The 17,545-nt window shown below is 40.8% G+C and overlaps 1 protein-coding gene and 1 non-coding gene across 2 annotated transcripts; one reads left to right on the top strand and one right to left on the bottom strand.

The window, feature by feature from the left end:
- Positions 1-7,081: 7,081 nt before the first annotated feature.
- Positions 7,082-17,545, bottom strand: LOC126405844 (alpha-2,8-sialyltransferase 8F-like). The gene is made up of 7 exons (XM_050069820.1): positions 16,837-17,545; positions 13,545-13,619; positions 13,340-13,414; positions 12,341-12,485; positions 9,999-10,111; positions 9,790-9,882; positions 7,082-9,709 (listed from the first exon to the last, which is right to left on the bottom strand). The coding sequence occupies exons 1-7, from the start codon at positions 16,935-16,937 to the stop codon at positions 9,232-9,234; spliced, it is 1,080 nt and encodes a 359-aa protein (XP_049925777.1). The 5' UTR covers positions 16,938-17,545; the 3' UTR covers positions 7,082-9,231.
- trnac-gca (transfer RNA cysteine (anticodon GCA)) lies at positions 10,478-10,549 on the top strand. Its single transcript has one exon. It is a non-coding gene; the product is annotated as a tRNA-Cys (tRNA).

The raw sequence follows: 17,545 nt of genomic DNA, 5'->3' as shown, positions 1-17,545 counted from the left end.
CTGCTGTTATCATTAGTCATACTTCTACTGTTATTATACACATATGATTATTGTCACATATGTATACTATCAGATATTAATATATACTTTCAACATATTGTATCACAGTAGCCAGAATTATAATCATAATATTATTACTTTCATTACTGCTGTTGTAAGCTATTACCGTCTTTCCTGCATCTCTCTCTGTCTCTGTCTCTCTCTCTGTCTCATTGTGTCATACGGATTACTGTTAATTTATTATGTTGATCTGTTCTATACAACATCTATTGCATGTCTGTCCGTTCTGGAAGAGGGATCCCTCCTCAGTTGCTCTTCCTGAGGTTTCTACCGTTTTTCCCCCTGTTAAAGGGGTTTTTTTGGGGGGAGTTTTTCCTTATCCGCTGTGAGGGTCCTAAGGACAGAGGGATGTCGTATGCTGTAAAGCCCTGTGAGGCAAATTGTGATTTGTGATATTGGGCTTTATAAATAAAATTGATTGAACTGATTGATTGACACCATGTGGAACTGTACGTGGACAACTGTGCACTCAATGGGTATGGACTAGTAATGATAAAAGAAAGGAAAAGAGGAAAAAGAGTACAACCTTAGACTAGACACAATCAAAAGAACAACTAGAGCACTCGGAGAGCGCAGACCTCCGCCAAGCAGCTCGGATTTCCCACCATTTTATTATTTTATCCACTTCGCTTCAACCCATCACCACCAAAATTTTATCATTTGTTCCTTGTCCCATTATCAACCTTTCCTGAAAATTTCATCAAAATCTGTTCAGCTTTTCGAGTTATTTTGCAGACAAACAGACAAATGCCGGCGAAAACATAACCTCCTTGGCGGAGGTAATAATCACTCTCTAAATATAGAGAGGAACAGTATTGGCATTACTGAAAACATTAGCAATCTGTTTTAAGATAAGAACACACAACATTTTTATATAAGTGAAATGATGACAAAGAAGTGATAGCTGAAGGTAATTATTCCAACCAGAAGGAGCTGGAAACATAAAAGCTTTTTTACCAGCTTCTTTAGACACAAAGGGCACCACAAAGAGAAACTGATCAGAGCTTCTTAGTGGATACGTATTAGGGACAAAAAATGTTTTAGGCCATAAGGATAGTTAAAGTTAATGCATTTAAAAATGAATTGAAGCCAGCGAAACTGACGTCTTGTATCAAGAGGGCACCATTTAAGTGTCTAACATTGTGCAATGGTGTGTTAAAAAGAACAACCAGTATAAATCTGCAGAGTCTGGTTCATATAACATCAAGGAGACCAAGATCATTTTTAGAGGCGTTTAGAGGTAAAAAAAAAAAAAAAAAAAAAATGTCGGCACAGTCCATTATTGGTTGTACAAGCTGTGAGGCAAGTTTCCTTGTATGTGTTTTTGCGTGTCTGTCTGTCCCCTCAAGGCCAACTGATTAATTGTCACTGAAGTGTGTGTACCAACTGCCAGGTAAAACAACACATTTGGTGTTTGCAGACAGGAACAACGTACATGTTTGTTTAAATCGAGAACCATTGAGACACGCTCTAATACCGTGTGCAAACAGACGTACTCAAAGCTATCTTCTTATGATCACATTACCCAAGAAGCAGGTCTGAAAAGGAGCCAGTGGTTCTCTCCCTCCTTAGAAGAAAGAGAGCATGTATCCACAGTTATTAGCCTGTCTTTGACCTCTTGTTCTGGCAAATTCTCAACACACAACATTTCTTTCCACCACAGTCCCAAAAATAGAGCTAGAGCTCCACCAGAGAAGAGTGACTCCTAAGGTCATGCAAGACTTAACCTGCTTTTTATCTCAAACACACATTCATGTTATGATTTCTTGACTGAATAGCAGAACTTGTGACTCCAGTAAACAGCGTGCCTGTTGAAGGTGTGATGTGTTTGTGATAGTACAGGTGACGCTGCGGTATGCAAACCTCACATGCTCAATGATTGTATCATATGGGTTTGGCAAATATCCTGAAAGAAGCTCCTCCTTGAGCCGCATTTGTGAAAACAAATGTCTCTATCAGTTGGACCGGATATTTAACAGATTTAAAGTAGAGCTGATCACTGTCTGGAGAATTGCGGCACTGTCCAACTCCCTGGAGGACCCCAGCTATACGGTGAAGCAGGTGAACATACAGGGTACACCAACAGTGACAAGCTGGAGAGCAGTGGCAACTTGCATTCTTATAGCCCCAGCCCTAACTAACTAAAGAAGGCAGCATCTTGTATCCGTCTTTGGTGCTGGCAACCCTAATCAGCTGCAGGAGCGTCTTCAGCAGCAGGCTGTTACCACCATGATGCACCACAGGAAATCCTTGCTTCCTGTGTAAATCAGGCTTTACAACTACATTTGTCTCATGCTGAGAGACAGACTGCAGAGGTATGAGGTGCTGAGGTGGCTCCAGACTCCATTTCATCTCTGTTTGTGTTGTCTCTCTCTTTCCCTCAGGATTACTGTCTCTCCTAGGATTACATCGTAACAATTTGGTGATTTATGTCACAAAATGTAAAACAATAGGACACCCCCTGCAACATCATGGACATAATAGTTGAACATTTTTAATCAACCATACACTTACCTGTATATATGATTCTTACTGTTAACCTTGTATTAATTTTCGGCATTGTGTATATTAGACTAGCACTGATTGACACTGGCACCACAGAAGCTGCTCCCTCCCAGTCACCCACTGGTGATTTACTGAGAGTTTCCCAGTCTGTCTTCTCCCCCGGAGGCCAATCAGCCCTCATTTAATCCTTCCCTTGTGATACTTCCTCTAACGTCTTTACTGTGTTTTGCTGAGGACAAGAAAACAAACTGTAAATGCATAAAGGGCAGCTGGTGATGCTTTGTTGTCAGAGCCAGCTGGACCCACTAGAACAACTTCTTGTCAAAGGAGGGAGCACTTCAGAAAGTGAAGGATGAGCATTTTGTGGAGGTGCCATGATGATACAACTGCACACAGCCTACACAGCTAACAGCGTGGCCTTACATCTCAAAGTATTCTAGGTTATGTGGCTTAGACTTATCTGTTTTACGGGAAAGAAAGGAGTTTGAGCAGCTATCCAGGTCAAAAGATTTACCCTGTGGTACAAATACGTATTTGTGTCACCCTGTTCTCTTTTTGTCTGTTGAGTAATTGAGGGAAAAAAAACATAGAAAGAAATTGTGCTCATTGCACAGAAACAGCTTTTACAATTATTTGTATTAGGGTTTATCCTCCTGAGAAAACCATCTCTCTCCAAAATGTCACCAGGCCTTTTGAAAGACACACTAAAAGCAAACACAGGACAAACCAAGGGCAAAGTTGCCCTGTCTGATTAGGCACTGATAGTTTCAAATAGGTTCCTGAGAGTGTGTTTTGAGCTAAATGATAATAATTATGCAGGGTGTTGGCCTGTTAGGTAGGATTTTTTTCTCTCAACCCACAATTAGCATCAAAGTTTTCAGGTTTACCAGTTTACGGTATGTCCAAACATTACACACCACGCACACCTGATGATGGGCACATATGCTTGAAGTGACAGCCATTTAACCTTTGTGCCTCAAAAGGGTTGTTTTTGGCTTTTTCATTTTCGATCATTTTGCCCTTTCTATTTCAGTCCAGGAATGCAAATGTGTGGTCTTCAGCGTCGGTTGCTTGTTTCACATTGTCTCTCCTTTTTTTTTTTTATCTGCATCTTCATGAGTGGCACTATTGCAAAAACTGCATCACTGTGTCTGTTCTCTCTGCTCGCCAGTGCATTCCCAGGCCTTATGCTCTTTCTAGCTGCCGTTGTTGCAGGTTGGCATCATCTCTCAGCTCTCTTTATCACTCCCCTTCACTCGGCCACTTTCTTTATCATGTTGTCTTCTGTTGAATTGGCGTTAAACTCTTCTCTGCTCTCGCACCTCCTTGCCATGGATTGGCAAACGGTATTCGGGCACACCTTTTAGAATTATTGCAATCAACAGCCCATCAGTCTCTTCGGCATTCCTCAGTGCTGTAATAGCCATCTCTGCACAACTAATATAGTCCCCACAGTCCCTCTTGTTGGTGGCTTTCTGCAGAGACGTTAGCTCTGTGTAGAGGCTCATCAATTGTGGTTCCCCTTTAGTCCGGCAATGCTCCCTCAGTATCTTCAACACTTTTCTCCCATCATCCACTGCTTCTTTCATAATCAGGGAAAGACTTTTGTCATCTAAAACTCTAACAGTTAAGCATAGTCTTCTTCATTTTTATTAGCATCCTCGTCCACTTCATCCTCATCAGGCGCTGGCTCTTTCCATACAGTTGCCTGTAGCCCTCGCAAACACAGTTGCCCCAATAACTTTTCTCCCATAACTCGTAGTTTTGTGTTGTGTTTTTGCTAATCATTGGTGTACAGAGAGCTTCCTTTTTATTTTCGCACATGTGCATTTGTACATCTCTCACAGGCCATGATGTCAGTGTAAGAACACACCTTGACGGCATCCCAGGCAATAAGTTAACAGATTACGTTTTCTATTAACATAATGAGGGAATGTTGTCAATGAATGTGACTGGCAAGTGGCAAAAATGTTGACACTGATCATATCGGCAAAATATTCACTGACAACGTATTTTATTTGTTTTCCAAGTGACTCAGCATCTAATTGAAGTTTTACTGCACATACTGTTCCCCTTGAAAACACTGACATTTATCTGAAGCCCTCATTTAATTTAGTTACTCAAGGGACATTCAATTTTCATATCTAGACCACTTTTGACTTTAAAAATAATGGACATAGCTTCTGTGACATCATCCATTGGTTTGTGAACTCCCGTGTTGAAGCCTCGAGTTTGGCATTTCGGCCGTTGCCATCTTGTTTTTTTGGAGCCAGAACAGGTGAGTTATTAAAAACAAATTCACCCCTGTGCAGTTGTTATGAAGGGGAAAGTAGCTATAGAGACTAAAATAATTTTTTTGTACCAGGCTGTAAATATGTAATGTTGGGCATTTTAATATGGGGGGGCCTGTGGGGATTGACTGGCTTCTGGAGCTAGCCTCAAGTGGCCAGAAACTGCAGTTTTTGGCACTTTGTGTTGGCTTCATTTTTCAGCCGTGAAGACTGCCAATTGATCTAGACTAAGAATTTGAATTTTGTTTCTGTTGATTTAAGGGCCATTTTGTGTAAGAGACTTTTTAGAGTATATGTAGAGTTGTTTGATTATTATCTGGGCTAATTACAACTAGATTTAATTGATGAAAATGAATTGGTGATTTGTGTTTTGTTATCTTGTGCATTTTTGTAGTTCGAGTTACAAGCTATCCAAGGCTATTAAATAGGGCTGGGACACAGTCTTTGACCTATGGGAGCTATGGGGTATCACACATGCCCAGTGTAAGTGGCGTTGCGATGTTGTAGGGTAACAATAGACGGTGCTTGAGATAAAGGGATGGTGTCAGGTAGTGATGACCAAATGAGGCCTCATGAACCACTGTCTTTATTTTCTGAAGCCACCAGATGGTGCTGTCTGTTCAACAAAGGTATGAAAGCGCACTTCATTGCCAGTCGTTCAGCCTTTATCTTTAAACCAAGAGTGCCATCTGGTGGGGTCAGAAAAGAAAGAAAGTGGCTCATGAGGCTTCATTTGGCCATCACTAGTGTCAGGGGCTCCTTGGGCGTGCCGTGGGGTGCACTCGCCCTGACAGAACTTTCTGGCATGGATAGCGACTGATATCTGATGGAGTGTTTTCAAATAGAAAGCATCTAATTATGGTCTTGTAGGAAAAATATTTTCAATAATTGCAGAATTTTAATTCTCACCCATATTCTTATTTTTTGTATAAAATATGTTCAGACCCAAGGCTGGCTGCAGACGCCTCAGTGAAACTTATCCCATGTTAAATGATAATGCACCAGCTATTGAGCCCTTAGACAAGAGCAGACCAGATTTTACTGCCCATGTGTTGTACCACAATGATATGATGACTGTGCCCCAGCCTTCATTTAATAGCCTTGATTCTATCTGGTCTATCTCTCCAACTGGTTTGGATTATTCATTTTCTTAAAGTAACAGGCTAGGATTGTGATTATTCTCCTGTCTGACGCCCAACTCTTAGACTGGATACTTGCGGGTAAATCTCTGCTTCCAGGAGAAGGAGTCTCTCTGATTGGTTTATTCACCACTTGGCTCCACATGTCTGTTCAACAAGCCGACCAGCAGGGGACAGCCATAAATCACCAGCAGTACTTCAGTCAGCTGCTCTCCAGAGCACTGATTGACCCTGGCTCCAGTGATGCCTCTCCATCTCAATAAGCCACCAGTGATTTACTGAGAGTTTCCCAGTCAGTGTCAGTCTCCTTCCCTGGAGGCCCTCATTCAATTCTTCCCCAGTGAGCAAAGTTTCTCAACTAAAGCATTTACTGCGTTTGTGGAAGAGAAGAGGCACACTGAAGTAAGAATGGATAACAGGCAGCTGGTTTGCTGTCAGAGCCAGCTGAAGCCACTAGAGGGCAACTTCCTATCAAAGGACAGAGAACTTCAGAGAGTGAGGAAGGAGTGACTTGAGGAGGTGCCATGAAGGTGCTGAAAGACCCCAACTGCTCAGAGTCTGCATGCTGAGCAGCTTGGCCGTACATCTCCAAAACTATTCTAGATTATGTGGCTCAGACTTGTCTGTTTGAAGGGTAAAAAAATCAGAGATCAGACCTGCTACATAATTAGCATCTTTTAAATCTCTTTCTTAAAACTTTCTCTTTTTTCAGAAAGCATTTATGAATATTATATTGATGGGTTTTATCATTCCTTCTTGGCCATTTCATTCTTCTTTTTTAACTTTACTTTATTCCCCAGTGTTTTGTATTTTTTTATGATTATTCTATTGTTGTTTTATAGTTGTGTCAGTTTTTATCTGCAGTTTTTTTTTATGAAAATCACTTTATAGCCTTGTTAAGAAAAGTGCTACATAAATTAAGTCTATTATTCTTATTTTTATATTTACTTTCATTTTTATTCATTTTGTAAGGAATTCAGGCAGCTTTCCAGGTCACAGTAAGGTATGCTGAACCAAAATTTAAACACAACACTTTTATTTTTTGCTCCCACTTTTCAGAGGTTTAAGATCTAAGACTTTTTATGTACACAATAGAAAGTCAAGTCACTCAAGTTTTGGTTGAAATTTTGTTAAAATTCTTTTCCAAGATAATCTTGGCATATCAAGGTACTGATAAACAGCATGATTACTACACAGATGTGCCTCGGGATATTCACAACAAAGAAATTGAGAGACAAAAGTCTTAGATCTTTAACTTAAACCTGTCAAAATGGGAGCAAAAGCAAAAGTATTGTGTCTAATCTTTGGTTCAGTGTTACTGTCTTCCGTTTTGTCTATTGAGTGGCTGAGAGAGAAACAGAGTAAGGTAAGAAATAATGTGATCCAGCACTTTCCAAGGCTTCTCTGGTTAGTTTGTTCACAGAGTCTGTGAAAGCATCATCCAGAAGTTTGCATATTTGGTCAGCTCAGTCACTGTGTGATGCCACGCAGCAAAACATGCAGGAGGAACGTTGTGAAGTGGAGGGTGCAGTGATATAAAAAATATTTGGTCAAATAATGAAAAGAAATATTACCATGGATTCATGCATTTGTAAATTCACAACACTGGCATATGGCTTACATCTGGTTTAAAAGATGTTCGTTAAATGTAAAGAAAGAAAAAAAATAGAAGAATGCATATAAAAGCTCTTTGCAAAACTATGCTAATAAATCACTGCATCATATGGTGTTACAGCCAAATGTGCAGTTTGTAAGAAGAAATACGGCTTTCTAATGACAAATCTTGGCAGCTTAATGGCTCAAAGACACTCAATCATGCAAGCTGAGACGTCTGGGAAAAAGCTTTGGTTGCTTTGTTAGACAAGCGAATGCAGCTCCAGCCACCGGATCCATACAAATAACCTTTTTGTGATAAATATTTATTCACTGATTCACTTTATCTTCATTTTCCCTCTTGCCTCACACTGTTAAAAAATACAACAACACAAGATTCTAAAACTGGCTCATAAGAGTTCTCAAGTTTGGTCATCTACAGCTTGTACATTATTTTTCTGGATGACAATAATCACTGTTAAGACTTTATAAGTATCAACATGAAAGGCAATACTTGCACAAGTTTTGACGCAAATGCTACTTTTACCCAAATTTTACAATTCTCATCCAAAGTGCACAATTTACAATCATCATATCACCTTACATTGGAGTCAGTCATTGATTTAGCATAAACATCAACTTAAATATTCACTTCCACACTAACATTGTACCAAAATGTGACTGTTGCCACTTTGTGACAGCACATATCCACGTCTGGTCACTGTGGTGACGAGGGGTAGCACATTGTAACACAGGCTCACCATGGCAACCTTTGTGAGCTAGGACCTCCTGGTTTTAATAGTGTTATTATTCCTGTTTCTTTCTGTGGTGTCTCTGTTTAGTCCTTGGCTCTGAGCCTCACTTTTTAGGGTCCTCACAGTCCCCCCAGAGGGCAGCAGCCATGGAGGCTTGTAGTTGAGGCGACTGGGACACCACCCCGGCAGGCACTCTGTGATTAGAGGTTTACCTCGTGTCTGTATCACATCCAGCAGTGTCAGTGACGTGGAGTGAGAACAAGAGTGCAGAAATTATCTTCTTCAGCCAGCACCAGCTTTTTCTAACAATTGTGTGTGAGTACCATACATCTCCTCTTGACAGTTCCCAGGATATTTTTTCCAAAGTGGTTGAATGTGTGATGCGTTTTTAATGAAAATGTCAAAAGATTCTTTACATTCAGTGCGCAGCTGTTTGTCATTAAATGTTAAGATATTCAGCCAGACAATCTTCATGTAAAGGAGGTATTTGATTTTCTTCAAAATACATTCATCTTGATCCAAAAGAAGGCACTATCATGTCAACCCCCGCAAAGGATTCCCATATTAATCAAAATAACTCCTTCCAGACTAAAGCTGGAACATTTTTGGTAATAAATACGATTTTAGATACACTACAAGACTGTTTACACAATGTCTCCAGCCTTATGGTTGTTGCATCTTGATTTCAGTGCAAATGTCCTGGCTGCTAATAGGCCAACTCAAACTTTACTGTAAGTTCAAGCGTCCATCTTGCTTGGACACACTTCTTCCATGTCACCAGCCAAAACAAATCTGTCCATTCATTCAAAAGTGTATGAAAGACTCATGAGTAACTGGGCTACAACGAAGGCACTTTCCTGTCCAGTCAGCTGCCGCTGGGTCTGTGAACTACCTTTCACCTGATGGACAATCTCCCAGGTGAAGCCTGAGCACCCCCTGACTGTGCAGCCTCAACAAGAGGTCAAACTCAGCTGGCATGGCGTGGAATTTTTTTTTTGTTTGTCTGTCATCATAGTAGTGGTTCGTCAGGGCATGGAGTCCATGTGGGTGATTACTGAAAGGCCAGAACCCGTACAGATGCACGTTGGCACAGTGTTCCAGCGCCATACTAGCCATGATAATGCCGGTGCTGAGCCGCACTGCTCGTAGGCCTTGCGAGCGCCAGAAGAGGGCCAGACTCTGGAGGTAGCTGGGGTTGAAGAAGATGGGCCGTGTGGGGCTTTCAAAGTCCTCAATGCTGTAGACAGCACGCAAGCACACAGGAGTGTTGTGGCCATAGGAGAAGGCGGGAAGGAGCAGCAAGGAGTTGCCGTAGCTACGCAGACTCTCCACAAATGGCCGGCGACGCCCCATTAGAGCCCCATACCTGAAAATAAACAGCAGATGTAAAGCAACAACACAAAAGGAACATTTTTAAGATGCAGTGCAAATCATCTTCCTGCTCACTTCTCTAGGAGGATGCTTGGGTTTGCTGTCACAAGGTCAGTCTTGATGCCCACGTGTTTCTCAAAACCGTTTTCCAAAGGAGGTAGGTTGCACCTGAACAAGCAACAGAGAAGGCATAGAGATTTATATACAGAATTACAGCAGAGATGAATTGGATTCTGTTGAATAAGATTATCAGTGCAGCAGCTCACACTGGAAATCGTTCTCACCTGATAACAAACTGAGCTGAATCGATCATCTTTCCACAGCTGCTGTTGGTCAGGATCCCTCCGTTCCCAACAACAGCACACGTGTCCCATGTTTTATTTGAGAACGGATGATCCTGAAATAAACACAAATATAACAAAACAATAACATTTATCCTGATGACAATAAACTGTGTGAAAGAGCCATTTAAGGGGGGAAATCAGAACTTGAGGGAACACACTCTGAAAATGGGATTTTACAACAGCATTTGTTCTTGGATAAAAATGTTTAGTGTTGCCACGGGTTGCACGGTGATCATGAAAATAGGAATTGAGGTTTTAGCCACACTTAATTATGGCCTAAAAATTGTATTTAGCCCAGCTGTTTATGGCAGCCATCCAGGACACAAGTGAAGTAAAGACAACCGCTCTCAATACACCAAAAGGGTATTAAGTAAAGCTCAGTGGTTACACCTCTGTTTGCTAATAACATTTCACCAGTAGGGGGTATAGCTCAGTGGTAGAGCATTTGACTGCAGATCAAGAGGTCCCCAGTTCAAGTCTGGGTGCCCCCTGGAAAAATTTAGATATCTGCAACATTAGATTATAATTACCTGTACATGTCATCAGAAATGCTTGTTGAGTACACAGAGTATTGTGTATATCTCTATACAGTTAAACATAACCTGTTGTGGGAGTACATCTCAGATTGTTTGCAGATTAACAGATCCCCAATTTAAACTAGAATGTTCTATGTGTTTCTTTACTCCTCATAATTACGTTTTTTAAATTTTCATCACAACTAATTGAAATTTAGCAGATTAATGTTCTCTCTGTGTGAAATAACAGAGTTGTGGAGTTGTAAACTTATAAAGTTGATCAAATCTGATTGCCCATTCACATTTAAAGACACTGCCTTTACTTAAAGTGTGTCGCATGGTTCAGGCTGTTCTCATGCACTTTTTGGACGTATACAAACAAAAAGTAATGCACCACAGTTCGTATATATCAATCATGAGCCAGTGATTCATGTATAACCCACATTAAAGGAAAGGCTGTGATCATGTGACCAATGCACTGACGGGAGTAAAGAGGGAAGGTGGTGGATGGGTCAAAGAAAAACAAGATTTTCCAAAACAGGACACCAGGAAACTGGTGTTGGGAGCCGTGTGAAACCAAGTGAACTTTGAGACATATCAAGGTATGTCATCACCATGGTTCTTTTTTCTAAACCTAACCTACGTAGCCTGACTTCACTTGCCTAAAGGTAAAGACACCCAACCATGTTTCTTTTTTGTAAACCTAACCTACATAACTTTGCTTGCCTAAACCTTACCAACGCAAGTTTACATTAAGTATGCAACGTCAGTCGTCAGATGCTAATTCGTATATCATATTGTTGTATGTGCATTTTTTTGTATAATAGGAACCATTGTATGTGGATATGTTGCATGTTTAAATCAAAATGTGTTTTCTGGTCTGGGCTCACAGTGAAAAGTGTGCATATATAGAGATAACATAAGAGTACGGACATCTTCATTCAAAACAATAGCAGGATGGTAAGAATGGCGACCATTTCTATGTAAACCGTTGCCATTGCAGCCATTGTTGGGGACTAACTTCCACTTCGCAAACTGACTTGCTGCAAGCCACAAACTCACCGAGGTGAGGTTTTGCAGTTACGACCAAATGAGCAGTGTATGAAGCATAGAGAGGCGTCTTTTGTGTAGCAAAAGAGGAATTGAAGTTTGCTGGAGTTACGTTGTAGCGGTATGTGTTGTTAACATTTATGACATACAAGAATGTGCTCTCGCTTATGGAAATGAGCTTTTATTTTGTAATGTCACACAGCAAGGTGTTAATAAAGTTTTCCCCTGGTGACTGTTGAGCAGAACTGATGCCCCACTACGCAAATATTTTGGTTTAGCATTTGGTACGCACGCAAGAATCACAGAACAACTAACCTCTACTAACACCTACAGAGAAAAGTAACTTGTTAGAGTACTGTTGCGTTACCCCACCACCATCACCACCACCGTTTTCTGCGTAGCTCATCAAATGACCATGGCAAACACTTCACTGTCCTTTCTATTCGCTCTGTTTCTATGTATGTACAGCTTAGAAGTTGATAGCAGCTCAGGAGAGTCTTCTGTCTGAGTTTGTGAGCACCGTACCAAAAATAAAACCATGCTATGTAAAGAGCCAACATGTGAGTAGACACATGACCTTTGGCAAAACATGCAGGAGCAAAGCAGTGAAATAATCTCCGTGGTGAAACATTTCCGCAACAATCAAGACACCAAACAAGCAGCTGATGTTAATGAATTAATGATGCTGAATGTTAATTCCCTGAACTGGAAGTATACCTTTGCAAAGGTGCTGAAAATCTCCTGGGTCACCTGGAGGCTCCTCCTCTTTTCCCCGTCATACACAATCTTGGTTCCCACTGGAGTGTTGGCCTGAGTAATGATGGCCTTCTCTAAACCATGGCACCTGCTGCTCAGCTGAGATCTGCGAAACCACAAGGGCTTTGTTAAATAACATACAAGCAGTCAGAGTGTTGCTGAACACAAAGCTTTATAATTTAGTAAATTCAGTTAGAGTTCATTGAATAGGCAGTTTGTTTAGGTTATAAATAAAAGGTTTATTCTTCCATCTCAGGATTTTAACTAAAAAAAGATCACCCACATGGACTCCATTAAAAAAACCCAGATGAATAAAAGCGGTCTGGTGTGTTTCAGGTGAAGTCCCTCTATTTTACCATAACTCACATGACCTTAAAATGTGTTATATTTAGACATTTATGCAGGCAACATTTGCGCGTAACTTCCTCTGTTACAGTCCAAATTTCTATTTCCGCTTCTCCTTCCATGTTGTTCCTCTTTTTAACCATATAAAAAGCAAACACATCATAGATAGATTTTGGGAAGTTTCCTAAAGCTGCCATGAGACCCAACAAACATTTTGTGTGGTAATAGCTGAAAGGGTTATCTAGACAGAGCAGAAATCTACCTCCTTGTAAGAAGTGGTCCAGTGATATGGTGTTCTGTCTTTATTTGGATGAGATTTGATTTCTTTTTTGATTATATCAGAAAGCAAATGGACTCGTCTGCAGCAAAGTAGTAATTGTAAATCCATGTGCCCCTCTTGAGCATGGCATAATGTACAGTTAATGTGAACTACCTTTTAAACCATACTCATCCCTGGACTGTGACAATGTACAGACACTTCCTGCAGCTATGGCAACTGGAGGTATAGCATGTTCTGGGATCGTGGTTGTTTGTTTTAGTTGTTTTAAAAGTAAAGAAAATGTAATAAAGTAAAGAAATTAAAAAAAACTTTGAACAGGGTGACGTCTTTTTTACCTGAATTTTTGGTAATTGTCCTCCTGCTTCTTCCAGGTTTGAGAGTAACGCTCTATTACTTTGTCGATGACCTCCCTGTGACACACACACACACACACACACACGCACACACACACAGAGTTAAGCAGGTAATCCCTGTAATGCTGACATGGCTTGATATGATGACGCCATAAACAAAAATAGCAGTGATGGTGTTTGCTCTCACCTGCAGCCTTTACAGGGGTCAGTGGGCTGAGGGGCACTTTTCTTTTGAGGAGGCGGCCTCTGAGGTTCCACATTGCTGCAGAGCAAGCACAACGGGAACAGGACAGGTGAGTAAAATGCTGATGCCAGAGATAGAACTGATATACTGCTGTAGTGTTTGGTTCTGTACACATATTCATTACATGCACCACTGAATGTTTTTGTGCAATCAACTACGAGACAAAACAAGAAGCTCTGTTTACACAGATTTCCAATTTCAATAAACACTAAAGCAAATACGAGTAATCATACAAGTTCACATGGGGCAGAGTCGTGGTAAATCTGTCAGCTTCATACACCATAAATGAACAACCAGTGAGAGACCTTTGCTTCTTAGCTACATTTCAGCAGGAGACTTGAGCCTCTGCATGTCTTTGTTTTGTAATGTCTGTGGTCTGTGGTACGTGCTGCTTGAACAGTTACGTATCCTCTTCTCTTCTGGTTACTGAGTTTAAAAAAGGCTAAGATGAGGACAGGAAATCTGTGATAGAGTCCACTTTAAAGGGATAATCCAGGTTTTTTTTAAGGGGGTTGTTATCCATAGACAGTATATTACATACAGTAGATATCAATCAGCACAGAAAAGCAGACTGGAGTCCGACACCGAAGTTAAGCAATGTACTGCCTGTAGACGGGTCAGCAACGAAATGTATTTTAGCCACCTAAAAAAGTTTACGTTTTATTTGGAAATTTTTTTTACTGCTTTATCTTGTTTTCAGACAGCACCTCCAGCTGGAAAACAAAGCATGTTTATCACTCTCTTCAAAGGCAGCCCTTTGTTTGATAGCTAATGTCTGCAAAAAATGTTGTTGCACATTTCCGATCCATTGTTAGTATCGTTAGCTTGTTTAGGCTACTATATTGTAGGAATACTGATGTCACACTGAACGTCCCGCTGAGCCCTGTTCAAACTTTAAAACTTTACAAGTAATATGAAAATGAATTGTCAAATATTCATATCAAACAGCAGAAGACATGCAGTCTGATTTCAATGCTCTCGATACAGCATTGTATCGCGAAATTGTATCGATACACAGATGCCAAGTATCAATCTTTTATTATATACAGAATTAATTTTTGCAAATATACATTTTAATACAACTTTTGTGACTAGAATAATAAAATCCATTGCTTTTTTTGGTCCACTAGACCAGTGGTTCCCAACCTTTTTCTTCAGGGACCCATGTTTTTACCATTGTAGACTTTGGTGTCTTATCCCTTCTGTATTTCTCCCCCTCACGGACAAACTGAATTGCTAAATTCCTATTCTAAAAACCTTCTGAATTTACCTGTCTTCATTTCCCTTCGATGCCTGCAGCTAAACTTTTCAACACCTGGTTATGTCGCCATGTATATCGGCCTTATGACAAGCTAACTTTACAGCCTGACAAAATATGCTTTAAGGTTGCAGTACCTGAACATAATGGGCATGATGGGTCCCCATTTACCCACAGTTTTAGGTTCTGGGGGGTTGGTTACACATCGTATGTAGCCCCTACTAGGAATCTAATACGATTCTCCTCCATACTCCAAAGGTCCCTCCAACTAAGCTTCCACTACCTTTGCACCCCTTAATATCTACCACGTCCTTACACCCAGATAACAAGAGCTCTGTCCTGACCTTGGTACATTTAAATTCCTCTGTTAAACTAGATACTGGCAGCTGAAGTATCCCTTTTCCATACAATGCAACACTACTTAGGCACCTAGGAGCACCCAACCACTTCCTAATATAGGAGCTAACAGAACCTAAGCTATTCTCTCCACAACGGATACTGGAATTTCATAAATTGATAATGGCCACATTAACCTAGGATATAGCCCAATTTGCAAACACCACAACTTCAACTTTCCTGGAAGTTCTGATTTATCTATTCTATCCAATCCTTCAGCCACATCTTTTCTAAATTTCACCACCTGTTCCTCATCATTCAACTCCACATTGTACCACCTACCTAAGCTCTTTACTGACTTTTCCCTAATTGTTGGGATTTCCTCATCATCTATGTCAAACTTCAGAGAGCATTAAGTCTGCCATCAGTTCAGTTTGTGAGGTGTATGCAGCTTTTCTGACAGGTTTTATGATGTTTACTATGTTGGTCAGTCTGTCTGCTTTGCATCATATTTTGCTGCAGTAAAAATGATTAAAGTCAGATGAACAGACTAAAAACTATCTCATGAGGTAAAACTGATGTTGACAAAGTTTTCCTTGATTGAAATAATTTACAGTTGGAAAAAAGGTTATAAATCACAATATATCGCAATATATTGGATCGCAATCTTAAGCATATCGCAATAATACCGTATTGTGACCTAAGTATTGTGACAATATCGGATCGTGAGTCCTCTGGCGATTCCCACCCCTGACAGCTTCCCCACCAGAATGCACTGCCTGACGAAAATACAAAGCAGTGAAATAACTCTTAATACAGCATACACTTAACTGATATTTACTTTTTTAGTTCACTAAAATACATTTTGTTGCTGACCACCATCCACAGCAGTACACTGCTCAGCTTCCATGTCAGACTCCAGCCTGCTTCTCCAAACTGGGAGTATGCCAATGGACATGTACTGTAAGTAAAACCCTGCCTATGGATAAGTAACCCATACAACCCCACTTCAAAAAATCTGAACTGTCCCTTTAATTTCAGGTGGGAATTGGTGTCATTTCCTCTCATGTGTCAGGTTCAATGACTCTTTAGGTTTCAGTGTGAGGTTTGCAAAAATTTCTCTGCTGCTTTTCATTTTCCTCCGATGGAAACTTCTAACTAAACTTCTAATAATTTTAACACCACTGAAAAACAAATTACCCTGTCAATTATTTAGTATTGAAAAAGATATGTTTCTTAATCTATTTAAGTTTCACTACTATTATCTTCACTCCTATTTTTCTTAGTATTGTGAGATGAATCATGGCTTTGAAACACAGATGGTGCCTCATGACGTGTATTCACACATACCTGGGCAAAAAACTACCGACACATAACCACAAGACTTAAGTGGAAGTCGGCAAAGACTGTCAAAGTGTGAAGAAAAAGGGAGACCTAAAAATGCTTTTATTTTTGCCCGATGTTATCACCTGCTTCACCCTTGTCTTGTATTCTTGTCAAGCCCCAGCATGCCTCTTTATCTTGTGCTCTCACTAACACACTTTCGAGACCCAAAATCCCCAAATCTTCCCGGCTGGATTGTTGTATGTATGTGCGTGTGTGTGTCCTGTACGAGGTTGGGAGAAGTAGCTACACACTTACTTGTTGTCGACCATGTACCAGAGGAGAGTGGTCAGCAGGCTCCCCAGAAAGAAGACAGTGATCACCAAAGAGAAGAGTGACTTCAAGAACTGTGCCCTCATACCTCTCCCCTCCTGCTAACTTAACCCACTGTCCCCCTCACCTTCTGTCTCTCTTGCTTCCTCTCTGTTTCACCTTGCTCAACACTCACCCGTTATCTGCTCTCTGTCACCCTCTGTTTTCAGCTTTTCTCCCCCCTCATCAGCTCGTTCTCCCCAGCTCAACCCCACTCTGTCTCTCTTTCTCTCTCGAAAGTGTTAATCTTTCGCTTCTCTGCTTTCTTATGTTTTCTTTTACCTCACTCCCCCCTCCTCCTCCTCCTCCTCCTCCTTTTGCTCTTCCTGTCTGTCTGTCTGCTTTGACTCAGTGTTTCTCCCCCTCCTTGAGTGAGTGAGAGCACGCCTTCTCAGTAATTTGCCTGGCTTCTTTTTCTGCCTCTTGTTCAGGCAAGTTCTGTGTCTTCTAGGCACCTCGACTTGGGTCTTCCCTCTCTTCCTGTTTGTGTGCAGGTCAGCTGAGACGAAACAGATCTTTTGTTGCTCCACATCCTATTTCAGTCCTTGAAGTCATGTCTTTTTGATCCACCCATCTTCTGCCCTCTTTTTCTCATGTGTCCACACAGGCAGACTTACAATCCTACTTTCCACCGTTGTCCCAAAGCTCCTTCTGT

The sequence above is a fragment of the Epinephelus moara genome, chromosome 18 (assembly GCF_006386435.1).
Source record: "Epinephelus moara isolate mb chromosome 18, YSFRI_EMoa_1.0, whole genome shotgun sequence".
Taxonomy (NCBI): domain Eukaryota; kingdom Metazoa; phylum Chordata; class Actinopteri; order Perciformes; family Serranidae; genus Epinephelus; species Epinephelus moara.
This window is presented reverse-complemented; position numbering and strand designations above follow the sequence as displayed.